This window comes from Haliotis rufescens, unplaced genomic scaffold (genome assembly GCF_023055435.1).
Source record: "Haliotis rufescens isolate VD_foot unplaced genomic scaffold, xgHalRufe1.0.p SCAF_6, whole genome shotgun sequence".
NCBI lineage: Eukaryota > Metazoa > Mollusca > Gastropoda > Lepetellida > Haliotidae > Haliotis > Haliotis rufescens.
The window spans coordinates 30825868-30840822 of record NW_025964334.1 but is presented as its reverse complement, the minus strand read 5'-3'; the positions used below and the strand labels follow the sequence as shown (position 1 = coordinate 30840822).

At 42.0% G+C, this 14955-nt stretch overlaps 1 protein-coding gene across 1 annotated transcript in view; it reads right to left on the bottom strand.

Annotated features, from left to right (window-relative positions):
- LOC124117765 (cytosolic carboxypeptidase 2-like) overlaps nt 1-14955 on the bottom strand; it is a 104753-nt gene that overhangs the window by 43812 nt on the left and 45986 nt on the right. Inside the window, exons 12-22 of the mRNA XM_048386012.1 lie at nt 14675-14795; nt 12799-12936; nt 12118-12228; nt 11733-11902; nt 10541-10700; nt 9644-9745; nt 8590-8715; nt 4080-4204; nt 1933-1999; nt 1387-1410; nt 127-213 (exon numbers count right to left, since the gene is read on the bottom strand). Of these exons, the coding sequence (XP_048241969.1) occupies nt 127-213; nt 1387-1410; nt 1933-1999; nt 4080-4204; nt 8590-8715; nt 9644-9745; nt 10541-10700; nt 11733-11902; nt 12118-12228; nt 12799-12936; nt 14675-14795 (1231 nt within the window). The remainder of the gene's footprint in view (nt 1-126; nt 214-1386; nt 1411-1932; nt 2000-4079; nt 4205-8589; nt 8716-9643; nt 9746-10540; nt 10701-11732; nt 11903-12117; nt 12229-12798; nt 12937-14674; nt 14796-14955) is intronic.

The following is a 14955-nucleotide window of genomic DNA, read 5'->3' as shown; positions in this document are numbered from 1 at the left end:
GGGTCACTTTAAATACCTCTTTATGGTACATGCTAATCATTTTATCTGAAACTTTATCCACTGGAAACAGCCAATATAGTTATACAGACACAGCAAACAGGTGCAACAGCAGCAAACTGTATCTACCACCGCGGTGTGATTGAAACAACTGCAGAGGCCACGCCCACTGTTGCCACACTTGGGCAGGTGAAAGTGATGGGACTTCCCGCGACTCTGTCAATAGCGTCAACACATCTCAATAACCAGGACCCACAACCAATAACATCCAATCTTAATGTCATATTGCCATGATATCAGATACATTGTTCTGAAAGCTTTGCTTACTCGTATCATGAGCTTAGATATTTCCAAGCTGATAAGAAAGTTCCGCGAACATGACCTCTTTTGAAGAGATATCACGTTGCAGAAAAAGTCTCACTTAAATGATGGTACAATCTAGATACTACACTGAAATAAAATAGCCATTATATCCACTAAAATCAAATAGCCATTATTTTAAACAGGAAGAAAGAGTCGAGTTTGGTTTAAGCCCCAAAGTTACAAAGGACACAGACATTTACCACTTTGGTAAGCTCCATAATGAATGATTGCTGGTCGGCCAAGGTTCGCGCCTGGGGAGAATCTGGGATTCAAACCCATGACCAGTGGATCCTGGCAGCAAAGGGACACAACTCTCACACACCTCAGACAACTCATCTTCCCGAGGCAAGAGCGTCCACTAGCCTTTCTATCAAAGTCTTGTTTCCACCCTTGCCACATCACTTTTCTGCGCTAAATATGATTGGACTAATGCACATATCAATAGTCCAATCAGAGAACGTTTCACAAAATCAACATCCAAGACTGGTACACCTTCAAATAAAAGAGATTTACCGCTGCCTGTCTTTGTTGACACGTCTTTTTCATTGAAAAACGATTGCCTATGATTTTGTGTCGGGGATGAAATCGCGAATGCTTTTGTTATCTCATTGACAAGGTTGTTGCCTATGGTAGTCGCCATCTTTGTAAAGCTATACAAGATAAGGACAGTGATCTGATTGGATATCATATTTTCATAACAAGGGGCACAACTTGTGATTTACGCGAGGTGGCACCAGGGTCAAGCCAAGAAAAGTGGCCTTGATGTGGCAAGGGTAGGAACTAGGCTTTGATATAGGCTAGTGGACACGCTTGCCTCGGGAAGATGTAGACAACTGGGCCACCATTTCAATCTATTAAATGTCTTCTATGCTTTATACAACTCTTGTCATCTCACAAGCATTCTACCTGTTAAACATGTTAATGATCTGTTGAAGCAAACAGATACATTTCTACCTGACATTAATCTAAGACAAAACTTCAGAAATTCTAAGCCCTTATAGTTAAGTTTACGACAAGAAAACATACTACTGCTTCTAGCTCTTTCTTCATCTGGAAATTAAAAAAAACAACATCACATACAATAAGGTCCAACGCTGATGTAAATACCTAAAGTGTTTCTAGAAGCCAGGACTTTCATTGTCCTTGTAGTGTCAGCTCAATGGGATAGGAAAGCCCAAAGTAGTACAGGTTGTCAAGGGTTACACCTGTAGTGAAACCCACCAGCACGGGTGTGGTAAAACAGCCCAAAGGTTAAAATCAGGTCAAAGGTTGAGCATGAAAAAGCCCTTTTTGACTGACTGGAAATTTCCAATTTAAAAGTTTTTTGTTTTTTTTAAATTGTTTTTATTGTTCCTCCAATTTAAAAGTTACTGAGAACCTTTAAATATTTGAAACTTATCAGACATGTTCAAATGCTTGACAACTGGCAATATTTTTCTTACATTTGGAAGATTTTACTTTAGACATGGTCAAGTATCTCTATATTTAAGAATCCTGGACGACTGTTAATTGTGTAATTCTTTTGGACTCTCATGGCCAACTCTGTTGTTCTGCTAAGTTCTGTGTACTTACTCTGGCTGCAGCAAACTGGAGGTGTACAGGAGGGCCATCGGACACAGAACTGTCGGAACCACCATCACTGAAACAGAACCACCATCACTGAAACACACACAACGCTGTATACACGAGAACCAGCATCACTGAAACATACACAACCCTGTACACACCAGAACCACCATCACTGAAACAGAACCACCATCACTGAAACAGAACCACCATCACTGAAACAGAACCTCCATCACTGAAACATACACAACGCTTTACACACGAGAACCACCATCACTGAAACATACACAACCCTGTACACACCAGAACCACCATCACTGACACAGAACCACCATCACTGAAATATACACAACCCTGTACACACCATAACACCATCACTGAAACATACACAACCCTGTACACACCAGAACCACCATCACTGAAACAGAACCACCATCACTGAAACATACACAACGCTTTACACACGAGAACCAGCATCACTGAAACATACACAACCCTGTACACACCAGAACCACCATCGCTGAAACATACACAACCCTGTACACACCAGAACCACCATCGCTGAAACATACACAACCTTGTACACACCAGAACCACCTTCACTGAAACATACACAACCCTGTTGACACCAGAAGCACCATCACTGAAACATACACAACCCTGTACACACCAGAACCACCATCGCTGAAACATACACAACCCTGTACACACCAGAACCACCTTCACTGAAACATACACAACCCTGTACACACCAGAACCACCATCACTGAAACATACACAACCCTGTACACACCAGAACCACCATCGCTGAAACATACACAACCCTGTACACACAAGAACCACCATCACTGAAACATACACAACCCTGTACACACCAGAACCACCATCACTGAAACATACACAACCCTGTACACACCAGAACCACTATCACTGAAACATACACAATGCTGTACACACGAGAACCACCATCACTGAAACATACACAACGCTGTACACACGAGAACCACCATCACTGAAACATACACAACCCTGTACACACCAGAACCACCATCACTGAAACATACACAACCCTGTACACACCAGAACCACCATCACTAGTGGTCAATAATATGAGCAACAATCCATGCTATTAGTGCACAATGACACACAATCGGCCAGGCCACACATTTGAACCATCTGATACTCATTAGTCAGCTCTAATACAAGCATGGTGTTTTTGGTATCTATTCTGTCCTGGAATTCGCATGAGGTACAGAATCAAAGTGTAACCACATAGATTACTCCTGTGTTGTAAAACCTCATTTAGAGCATGATGGTCATAAAAATTAACATCAAGGATGACTCTAGATCTGCTCTGAAGCTACTCAACCAATACCAGTAGAAATTCCCAAATTGGAATTAAAATTTTCCAATTCATGCTTTTATAACTAATTTATTAGTTTGGTTGACGTGACTTGAATTTTACTGATAACAGGACCAATAAAGAGGATCAATGATGCTTTAGTACTTATTTTTTTACACTTTTGCATTTGTTTGTTGTTTAAAGCCGCAGTAATTTCCAGCCATATGATGGCGGTGTGTAGACAATCGAGTCAAGACCAGACAATCCAGTGATTTACATCATGAGCATTGACCTACACAAATGGGATAAGATGACATACATCAACCAAGTCAGTGAGCCTGACCAGCCAATCTTGTTAGTTGCGTTGTCATCTGTTATGGCAAGCCTGGGTTGCTGAAGACCTATTCTAACCTGGATCTTCTCCGGTTACTATTGCATTTAATATGTTGAATGCAATGTTAAAATATCTCCTAATTTAAGAAAATAAGTGATGTCTAAAAGTCCCAATTTTGAAAAAAATATTTCTATATTTTTCCAATTTGGCTGTCAAGGTCACTTAGTTTTGAATCATAGATAAATCACTGAACCCGTCAGATGGAATCAGCAAAACAAAATAGTAAGATTCTTTGCTCATGTTACTAACCACTGGACACTTTAATCAAGAGATTATTTTTAAAAAATGTTCCTAACACATAAAATTTTGATCCTCAGTTTTAAACCAACGGAAAGCCTCTACTTCCTGACCACTGATGAAATCTCAGGGCACGTTTCAATACTCAAGCTAATGGCTACATTTTAGCCAGTGTTTTACCTTGATTCCATGTCCGAGGAGAAGTCTGAGAGATCCACATCTCCAGGAGCGAGTCCCTCCTTCTCCATCTTTGTCATGATCTCCAATCTCAGTCTCTCCTCCAAGTCAAGAAGAATGTTGCCACACTGAAATATACATCATCAGCTTCAGGCTCCAAAGTGCACAACAAAGGGACTAATTGTGTTATGGATTATGTTTGTGACAAGCAAGTAGCTGGTGGCAATCGTTATTTTCTTCTAGCAATAATGAACTTAAATAACAGAATAGAAATCAAATTGCTCATGGTATATATATTATATATTTATGGTAGCAGATGGTTTTTTCCTACAAAATAAGAACAACCACTATGATACGAGAATTAATTTTAAAATATAATTTTTTAATCAATTCAAATCTTAAATGAAGGCATTCATTAAAAGACGAGACACTTCACTCACAGTTAATATCATCACTTTCACCTAACCATAATACAGTAAACACAGAATTATCATGCTCAGTGTATTACAAATTCAGATAATGTGAGGATGCAGTGAAAATGTCTACCGGTCAGCCAAGGTAATGTGATGGGGCAAACTGCCATTATAGGACAATGAACAAACAGCAAATAATTACTTCTGATAACGTAATGCCTTCATATTTTAGCATATCAGGAAACAGGATATGAAAACAGGAATAAGTAAACAAAATCCATTCTTTATCAAATTTAAATGATTAACCAATAGATGCAGCCACAACATTCTGTCTACAAATAATGCACACGTGCAAATATATATATATATAAGACTCAGAATTATGGTTATCTCAAATCCTTTAAGTTGGTGTAATTCTTGTCCAAAATATATATAACTTCATGTCCATAGGATTAGAAACATCCTGCTATATCCCAGTTGCCTGTCTATACTTGAGTCTGGATCAGACAAACCAGAGGTTGATAATATGAGCAATGTCCCAGGTTTTGGGGCACAATGAAACAAGTCACAGAGCCCGGCCATCCAATACAGTTGCCTCTTACAACCAGCAACAGAATGGTGGGGATTACTTGGTTGAGTGCAATGTGTGGATCATTGGACATAATATCGATCACTGGATTGTCTAGTCCAGACTTGATTATTTACAGCCCACCATCATACAGCTGGAATATTGCTGAGTGCGGTGATAAATAACAAACTCAAATAAAAAATAATCTGTGGACAATTTGATACAAGGTACATATCTGAGAATCTAGCATGAATCTGAAGCTCACCATGGATCTGAGTCTTACATATAAATGACAGGATAAAAATGAAACATTGAAATAAAAAGTGACAAAGATGAGATGTAAGATGAAATACAAGTACGGTAATCTTAATGTCAATTTTCTTCAGTTGTTACTGAGATACAATCCCACAGGTAATTCAAACAATCCATATTCATGGTATTTATAACAAAGGCCCATGGAAAATTGGGTCTCACAAATTCATTATATATTATTACTATTTCCATAAATATAGTAAATAATGAGTTGAGTGTATCATAAATGATAGGAATACTATCAGATTTCTGTTGTTGTTGTTGTTTAACACCGCACTCAGCAATATTCCAGCTATGATGACGGTGGTCTATACAATAATTCAGCGTGGACAAGACAATCCAGCGATTGATATCATGAATGTTGATCAACGAAATTGGGATATGATCACATGCATCATTTAAGTCAGCTAGCCTAACCGCCCCATACCATCTTACAACAAGCATGGGTTGCTAAATGCCAATTCTAACCCTGATCTTCATAGTCCCCTATCAGAAGACTTGAGTGGTATAGCATAGAATACAGAATACATGTGTTTGTGGAAAGTTATGTGATATTATATATTTTGATAGTAATGACATACCAGGTATGTAGCATGCATTGTGAACAGCTGGAGTGAGTGAGTGATTATGGTCTTATGCCGATATTAAGCAATATTCCAGCAATACCACAGCAGGGGGGGACACCAGAAATGGGCTTCACACATTGTACATACATTATCTTGAAAATGATCATGCTTCAGAATAATTCTAGATAATTTCAAAACTAAATTTTTAGAAGTATGTGAAATCAGAGATATATTTCATTTTTCATCACTGGTAGTTCCAAATCCACTAAACCTTTCTCTGGAGACAGCCTCATCTTAAGACAACATATTACTGTTTCAAAGTAGAGATAATTTATGGATAGCATACTGTTACAAGTTTTAAATGTTTGATGTTTCAAAATGTTTGTTTGTTTAAAGTGTCCCCCATGTATTCCATTTCATAATAATTATCATAATAATAATTAGAGACAGATCCAGATATTTTTTTGCCCCTGATACATATTGCATCACAAGCTAACAGTGTCAGCACAATGCATGTTGTTTTTAACATGGGGACAACATACCTAACTGAATCATAAAGTCATACATTTCATTCCATGCAGAAAGGTGTTTTTCATGGCTTAGAAATGTGACAAAAATTTGAAATGAATCCAGGTGTATGTAATTTGAAATGAGGTATGCAGAAATTGGGAAAATAATTGTGTCAAGTGATTTAGGAGGTGAAGGAGGAAGACAGCACAGAAAGACTTACTATTACCATTAATATTATGTTATTACTCCTCGCATTCATTGGTACAGATGAAAATAAACGCCATGATATTGTTAGACACAATGAAACAATATCAGATATCAGGAATATCTGTTGGGGTAAATATGGACTTGAGTGTGTCTCAAAACGACTAGAGTAACCAACATGCCACACTTAGCATCCATGTAACACATATGTTAGAGAAGAGAATATTGGAGTTTTCTCTCCTGGTCGGGTACTAGAGTCCACCAAACCCTGAGCGTGAAACCCCTGGTCGGGTATTCAAGTCGACCTAACTCTGACCACAAAGACACCTGGTTGGATAGTCTAGTCCGCCTAACTCTGACCCCAAAGACCCCTAGACAGGTACTCCTTTCCACCTAACTCTGACCCTGAAGACCCCTGGTCAGGTACTCCTGTCCACCTAACTCTGACCCCGAAGACCCTTGGTCGGGTACTCCTGTCCACCTAACTCTGACCCCGAAGACCCTTGGTCGGGTACTCCTGTCCACCTAACTCTGACCCCAAAGACCCCTAGACAGGTACTCCTTTCCACCTAACTCTGACCCTGAAGACCCCTGGTCAGGTACTCCTGTCCACCTAACTCTGACCCCGAAGACCCTTGGTCGGGTACTCCTGTCCACCTAACTCTGACCCCGAAGACCCTTGGTCGGGTACTCCTGTCCACCTAACTCTGACCCCGAAGACCCCTGGTAGGGTACTCCTGTCCACCTAACTCTGACCCCGAAGACCCGTGGTCGGGTACTCCTGTCCACCTAACTCTAACCCCAAAGACCCCTGGTCGGGTACTCCTGTCCACCTAACTCTGACCCCAAAGACCCCTGGTCGGGTACTCCTGTCCACCTAACTCTGACCCTGAAGACCCCTGGACGGGATCTCGTGTCCACGTAACTCTAACCCCGAAGACCCCTGGTCAGGTACTCATGTCCACCTAACTCTCACCCCCAAGACTGTCAGAGCCCTACTTTGACACAGTATCAAGGAGATTACAGCTGAAAATGAGTGTATGTGGATACTCAATCCACACGAATCATTTATGCAGATACTGTGACCATCCAATTCACATTGCAGCTGTCTCTCACAACCATCAGGCCATTTCTTACCCAACATTCTCACTGGGGAATAGGGAGTTACAATATTACATACCACTGGCCATATCTCAGCCACATTGGGACAAGTTCATTGGGAACAATTTCATAAAGATGAATAACATGAACATGATGATTACACAATATTACATGTGAAAATATTCCACAGTGCACACATCTGCAGTGTGAATAAGCTTACGTACATGGTTTATACATACAACAAATACTTCTAGGGACCTGTCATCTAGGGGTTGAGATTTACCAATGTGTCTGCTTCATCTGCAACCTTCCCGATTGACATGCTTGATCACTATTTCAAAAACCTACACTACCCCCTACCCAACAACATATAATAAATGACAGGTCCCTAAGGAAGGCACATTTTCTCACAAGACAGACTGATAAAAGATAAGCAAGAAATTTATCTTTCTAACATATACTTGATATTGAGAAACTTCTTTTACTATCTTTGAAGAAGGATAAATTCCATTCTGATAATATTTGTTTGGAGTCTCAAAAGATGAATGAAAGGGTTTCCAAAGTTATATATGCACACACACACGCACGCACGCACGCACGCACGCACACACACGCATGCACATACACGCGCACGCACGCACGCACGCATGCACACACACACGCGCACACACGTACACCCACACGATAATTAATGGGTACACTTTTCATTTAATCTTCGTCATTCATCATAACATGCAGCCACATTAATGTCAAAAGATGATGCAAAAAAATGTCAACATTTTCAGCACCAACACTGCAAGACACTGGAGGCTACTAGAGATTCTGTGAAAGGCACCTACTTTGGTATTGTCAGGATCACAGAAGTCCAGCAGAGTATCACAGAAATGGTAGCCCATAGACTCATAGTCAGCCATGGTGAAATGGAAGCCTTTCTTCTTGCCCATTGTAGAGCCAGCAAATGTTGCCTGAAAAAAACAAATTGAGTGTTAAAATTACTGTAGAGTGAAGAAAATCCAGTTTTGTGGTCTAGTCACTGGGTGTGTTGTGATACACATACACTTACCTCAGGATGGGAACCATATCATGAAACTTATATCCCACTATGATAATCTATGATGGAGTGTGTCAATATCAAAACCCTAAAAAATGCTTATCAATCTTTTCATTCCATTATTACAGAATATAGAAAACAATAAATCCATTGAGTGCCATCAAACAAGTCGCTGAGCCTGACCAGCCGATCCATTAAGTTGCCTCTTACAACCTGCATAGGTTGCAGAGAGCAATTGTAACCTGGAATCCCCAGTTGAGTTGCCTGTTACAGGTCGCAAAAGGGTGCTGGGGACACGTGTTACTACAGGGCCTCTAGAGTAGCTGTTCATGATGCACTTCCCCGCCCCTCACCACTAATAACCAGATGTTCATGATGCACCGCCCCAATATTTTGTAGCTGTTCATGACGCACCTCCTCACCCCTCACCTCTAGTGTGTAGCTGTTCATGATGCACTTCTCACCCCTCACCTCTAGTGTGTAGCTGTTCATGATGCACCTCCCCACCACTCACCTCTAGTGTAGCTGTTCATGATGCACCTCCCCACCACTCACCTCTAGTGTAGCTGTTCATGATGCACCTCCCCACCACTCACCTCTAGTGTAGCTGTTCATGATGCACCTCCCCACCACTCACCTCCAGTGTAGCTGTTCATGATGCACCTCCCCACCACTCATCTCTAGTGTAGCTGTTCATGATGCACCTCCCCACCACTCATCTCTAGTGTAGCTGTTCATGATGCACCTCCCCACCACTCACCTCCAGTGTAGCTGTTCATGATGCACCTCCCCACCACTCATCTCTAGTGTAGCTGGTCATGATGCACCTCCCCACCACTCACCTCGAGTGTGTAGCTATTCATGATGCCCATGTTCCACATCACAATCCTCCCCGTCCCCTCCTTGCTCTTCTGGACCTTGAACTTGCAGCAGTTGAAACTGAACTGAAATACAAACAGGCCAATCAATGACAACATGGCATCACCCACACAATGTGGCTCACATCATTTGCCCACAAATTCTTATTTAGATTCAACACCCCAACTAACTTTGAGTAAGGGGGCGTGAATGTTTTTTTATTCAACAGACAGCAATATTTTATCTGTATCTCGCCAACTTACATGTAAACAACAGTGTCTGAACAAGACTAGACTATTGGCTGATAGCATAAACAATGATCCATGATGACATGCAACATGCTAGGTCATACACTGTAACCTCCTGACCCACACAGGTCATTGCATCAACACCATTTTTGGCTTTTGCCTTCACATTAACTCAGTTAAGCATGAAAGTCAAGGGGCCCTTGTCATAACCCTGTCATAAAATTTAATATTTAGGGTGTCCTAGATTCCAGTACTATAGAACACTTCAAGAACCCCATGACCTTAATTTCCAACACTGATTATGCTGATGCCATGATACAACTGAAATACTAGTATTGTTCAAAGTGGCGTAAAACACAACTCACTCACTACACACTCATGGCATGGCATTATTCACTGTATCCCGCACATGGTGAATCATTAAACACTTCAACCACTAGGCTATCCCACCTTTCCAACCTTACACTGTAAAACATTATAACTGATTAGGTTACCCTTAAAGGCAGAAAGATCGAGTGTCTTAATGTTGTGGCATCAGCACATGTGCATTTCATCCATGATATGAACCTTGCATGAAACTATATTTTCAACATCCTCATGATTTTTTTCCCCCATCAGTATTCCTGTACTAACCTTGTCTGGAGCGTTCTTGCTGAGCATGCAGGGGAATATCCTCTCCCGGAGTCTGCGACCCGGGTTGTGTCGGTTCTCACAGCCATAGATGAAGACGTTCTGCTTCCTGCTGTGTCCGTGAAGATCACAGTACACGATTATCTCCCTTTCTTGCAGCAACCTGCAAGCAGGATGGGCAAAACTGTAAACTATGAGTCATCCCCATCAGTATTCAAATAGATAAACATTTTAACAAAAACTACATACACTAAAGGTTACAGATATCTGAACCCAAATATGCTCCATGACAAGTTTTAGTTATGTGAACTCAACTGGCCTGTGACAAGTCCTAGTCATCTGAACTCCACTGGTCCATGCAACATCATAGTCATCTGAACTCCACTGGCCTGTGACAAGTCGTAGTCATCTGAACTCCACTGGTCCATGACAAGTCGTAGTCATCTGAACTCTACTAGCCTGTGACAAGTTGTAGTCATCTGAACTCCACTGGCCTGTGACAAGTCGTAGTCATCTGAACTCCACTGGCCTGTGACAAGTCGTAGTCATCTGAACTCTACTGGCCTGTGACAAGTCATAGTCATCTGAACTCTACTGGCCTGTGACAAGTCATAGTCATCTGAACTCTACTGGCCTGTGACAAGTCATAGTCATCTGAACTCTACTGGCCTGTGACAAGTCATAGTCATCTGAACTCTACTGGCCTGTGACAAGTCGTAGTCATCTGAACTCTACTGGCCCGTGACAAGTCATAGTCATCTGAACTCTACTGGCCTGTGACAAGTCGTAGTCATCTGAACTCTACTGGCCCGTGACAAGTCGTAGTCATCTGAACTCCACTGGCAAGTGACAAGTCGTAGTCATCTGAACTCTACTGGCCTGTGACAAGTCATAGTCATCTGAACCTCTACTGGCCCGTGACAAGTCGTAGTCATCTGAACTCTACTGGCCCGTGACAAGTCATAGTCATCTGAACTCTACTGGCCCGTGACAAGTCGTAGTCATCTGAACTCTACTGGCCCGTGACAAGTTGTAGTCATCTGAACTCCACTGGCAAGTGACAAGTCGTAGTCATCTAAACTTCACTGGTCCGTGACAAGTCATAGTCATCTGAACTCTACTGGTCCGTGAAAAGTCATAGTCTGTATCCTCAAGTATATTAAGGAGTGAATTTTCTAAGTAGACTAATACTCACCTTCTGATCATGTTCTTGGTGTGCCACACAGAGGGGTAGGAGTCTTTGAGCACCGTCTTGTAGTTACGGTTGAGGTCCCTCCCAGCCAAGGAACAGCGATAGTTGCCCACTATCACACCATCAGGGTTCAACATTGGCACTATCTTGAAGATGAATGTATCACGCAACAGCTGCAATACACACAAGTGTTTGTTACAGATAATTTTTTAAAAACAAAACACATAATGATGAAGGTTAGATGTGCATCATGAAAATGAATATAGTGGCATCAAGACAAATATATAAACATGTTGTAAGCCATTGATGACTTTCTCTCCAAGGAACCCAATTAAATTAAAACACACAGACATCTGTAGGATGCTGAAAGAAAACGGCTGTGTCTTACCTTGGCATCAGCAGAGTTGCCAGTGAGATAATCGAGGAAGCCCTTCATCATCCAGCTAGAGTTACTTTCTCCTGGATGTACCCGAGATGTCACAACCACTGCTTTCTTGTGCTGGAATAGGTAGAATATATTTTGAATGTTGTTTTTGCATAGTGGCCCGAAAATCAACCAAAAATCTTTATCAATGTGGGTATTCGGGGATAGAATTGTTCCCCATCATCCTACGTGTCTGTACGAGGCAACTAAATTGGATTGGTCAGGCATAGTATTGGTGACTTAGTTGATCGCAAGTCATTGTAGACTGATGATGTGGCATGTTGATCACAATATTAACCACTGGTTTGTCTGTTCAGGACACAATTATTAATACGCTGCTGTAATATGACTTACATTGCTGACTGTTGCATAAAACAGCATTCATTCACTCACTCTTTCTCAAACTCTACAATCAGATAGGCTTCCAATGAGGCACTCAAGAAAGGGGATAAGTTACCACAGCATTCTCTTGAGTTCCTATTCTACAGCTGAGTTTCTTTTCTTGTTTAACACCTCAAAATCTTAATCACTTTGGGTGAATTTATTTTACAAGTTTTGAAAGATTTAGAGCAAGCAGAGATGTATTCAATGTAATTAGAAATATACACCTTAAGATGCTCAGAAAACATTTGTCTAGACTATTACCTTGATGTCTTCTGGGTTTTGTGAGGGTGATGTGATGGTGAGGACATACACAAGGTTTCCGGCCAGGGTCCGACACAGGACCCGTTGTTTACAGATTCGGGACTTGATGGGATCGTTACTCACCTCCAGTAGATAGCCCTGTGACAACACAGTAAAGGTTGAATGTAACTAACCATGTACACAAATAATTATAGGTGTAAATCAAACTTACACTTTCTATGCTCTATCTGTATTGATAAAACAAATCCAAATTAACACATACAATAGATATTGCTGAGATCAAATCTTACGACAAGCAAAGTCGCCTTTTACGGCAAGCATTGGTTGCTGAAGACCTATTCTAACCCGGATCTTCAGGGGTCGTTGGGTGTATGGGTAACAGTGAGAGGAGTACACATTGTCTCACCTGTAGGTTAGTGTAGGTGTAGGTGAAGCAGTGAGAGAAGTACACAGTGTCACACCTGTAGTTCAATGGAGGTGTAGCAGTGAGAGGAGTACACAGTGTCTCACCTGTAGGTGTAGGTGTAGCAGTGAGAGAAGTACACAGTGTCTCACCTGTAGGTCAGTGTAGGTGTAGCAGTGAGAGAAGTACACAGTGTCTCACCTGTAGGTCAGTGTAGGTGTAGCAGTGAGAGAAATACACAGTGTCTCACCTGTAGGTCAGTGTAGGTGCAGGGGTAACAGTGGGAGAAGTACACAGTGTCTCACCTGTAGGTAAGTGTAGGTGTAGCAGAGAGAGGAGTACACAGTGTCTCACCTGTAGGTCAGTGTAGGTGTAGGTGTAGCGGTGAGAGAAATGAACAGTGTCTCACCTGTAGGTCAGTGTAGGTGTAGCAGTGAGAAGTACACAGTGTCTCACCTGTAGGTCAGTGTAGGTGTAGGGGTAACAGTGGGAGAAGTATACAGTGTCTCACTTGTAGGTCAGTGTAGGTGTAGGGGTAACAGTGGGAGAAGTACACAGTGTCTCACGTGTAGGTCAGTGTAGGTGTAGCAGTGAGAGGAGTACACAGTGTCTCACCTGGAGCTCAGTGTAGGTGTAGCAGTGAGAAGTACACAGTGTCTCACCTGTAGGTCAGTGTAGGTGTAGGGGTAACAGTGGGAGAAGTATACAGTGTCTCACTTGTAGGTCAGTGTAGGTGTAGGGGTAACAGTAGGAGAAGTACACAGTGTCTCACGTGTAGGTGGGTGTAGGTGTAACAGTGGGAGAACTATACAGTGTCTCACTTGTAGGTCAGTGTAGGTGTAGGGGTAACAGTGGGAGAAGCACACAGTGTCTCACCTGTAGGTCAGTGTAGGTGTAGGGGTAACAGTGGGAGAAGCACACAGTGTCTCACCTGTAGGTCAGTGTAGGTGTAGGGGTAACAGTGGGAGAAGCACACAGTGTCTCACTTGTGGGTCAGTGTATGTGCAGGGCTAACAGTGGGAGAAGTACACAGTGTCTCACCTGTAGGTCAGTGTAGGTGTAGCAGAGAGGAGTACACAGTGTCTCACCTGTAGGTCAGTGTAGGTGTAGGGGTAACAATGGGAGAAGTACACAGTGTCTCACCTGTAGGTCAGTGTAGGTGTAGGTGTAGCAGTGAGAGAAATGAACAGTGTCTCACCTGTAGGTCAGTATAGGTGTAGGGGTAACAGTGGGAGAAGTATACAGTGTCTCACCTGTAGGTCAGTGTAGGTGTAGGGGTAACAGTGAGAGAAGTACACAGTGTCTCACCTGTAGGTCAGTGTAGGTGTAGGGGTAACAGTGATAGAAGTACACAGTGTCTCACCTGTAGGTCAGTGTAGGTGTAGGGGTAACAGTGGGAGAAGTATACAGTGTCTCACCTGTAGGTCAGTGTAGGTGTAGGGGTAACAATGGGAGAAGTACACAGTGTCTCACCTGTAGGTCAGTGTAGGTGTAGGGGTAACAGTGGGAGAAGTACACAGTGTCATGGTTGTGATTCATTTGAACAACCCATGTCTGGGAGTAGAATGGCCGGTCCCCTCTTGAAGTGTCATATCTAAACACAGAACATTGATTACATTGGCCCATACATAAATATACTTCTTTCTGAATGAGTGAGATGTATTTAATGCTACTTTGAATAGTGTTTCATGGTGTGTCAGATTGATGCGAGAGGAAAAACCAAAGTGATGCAGGTGTTAGATGTTTAGATCACA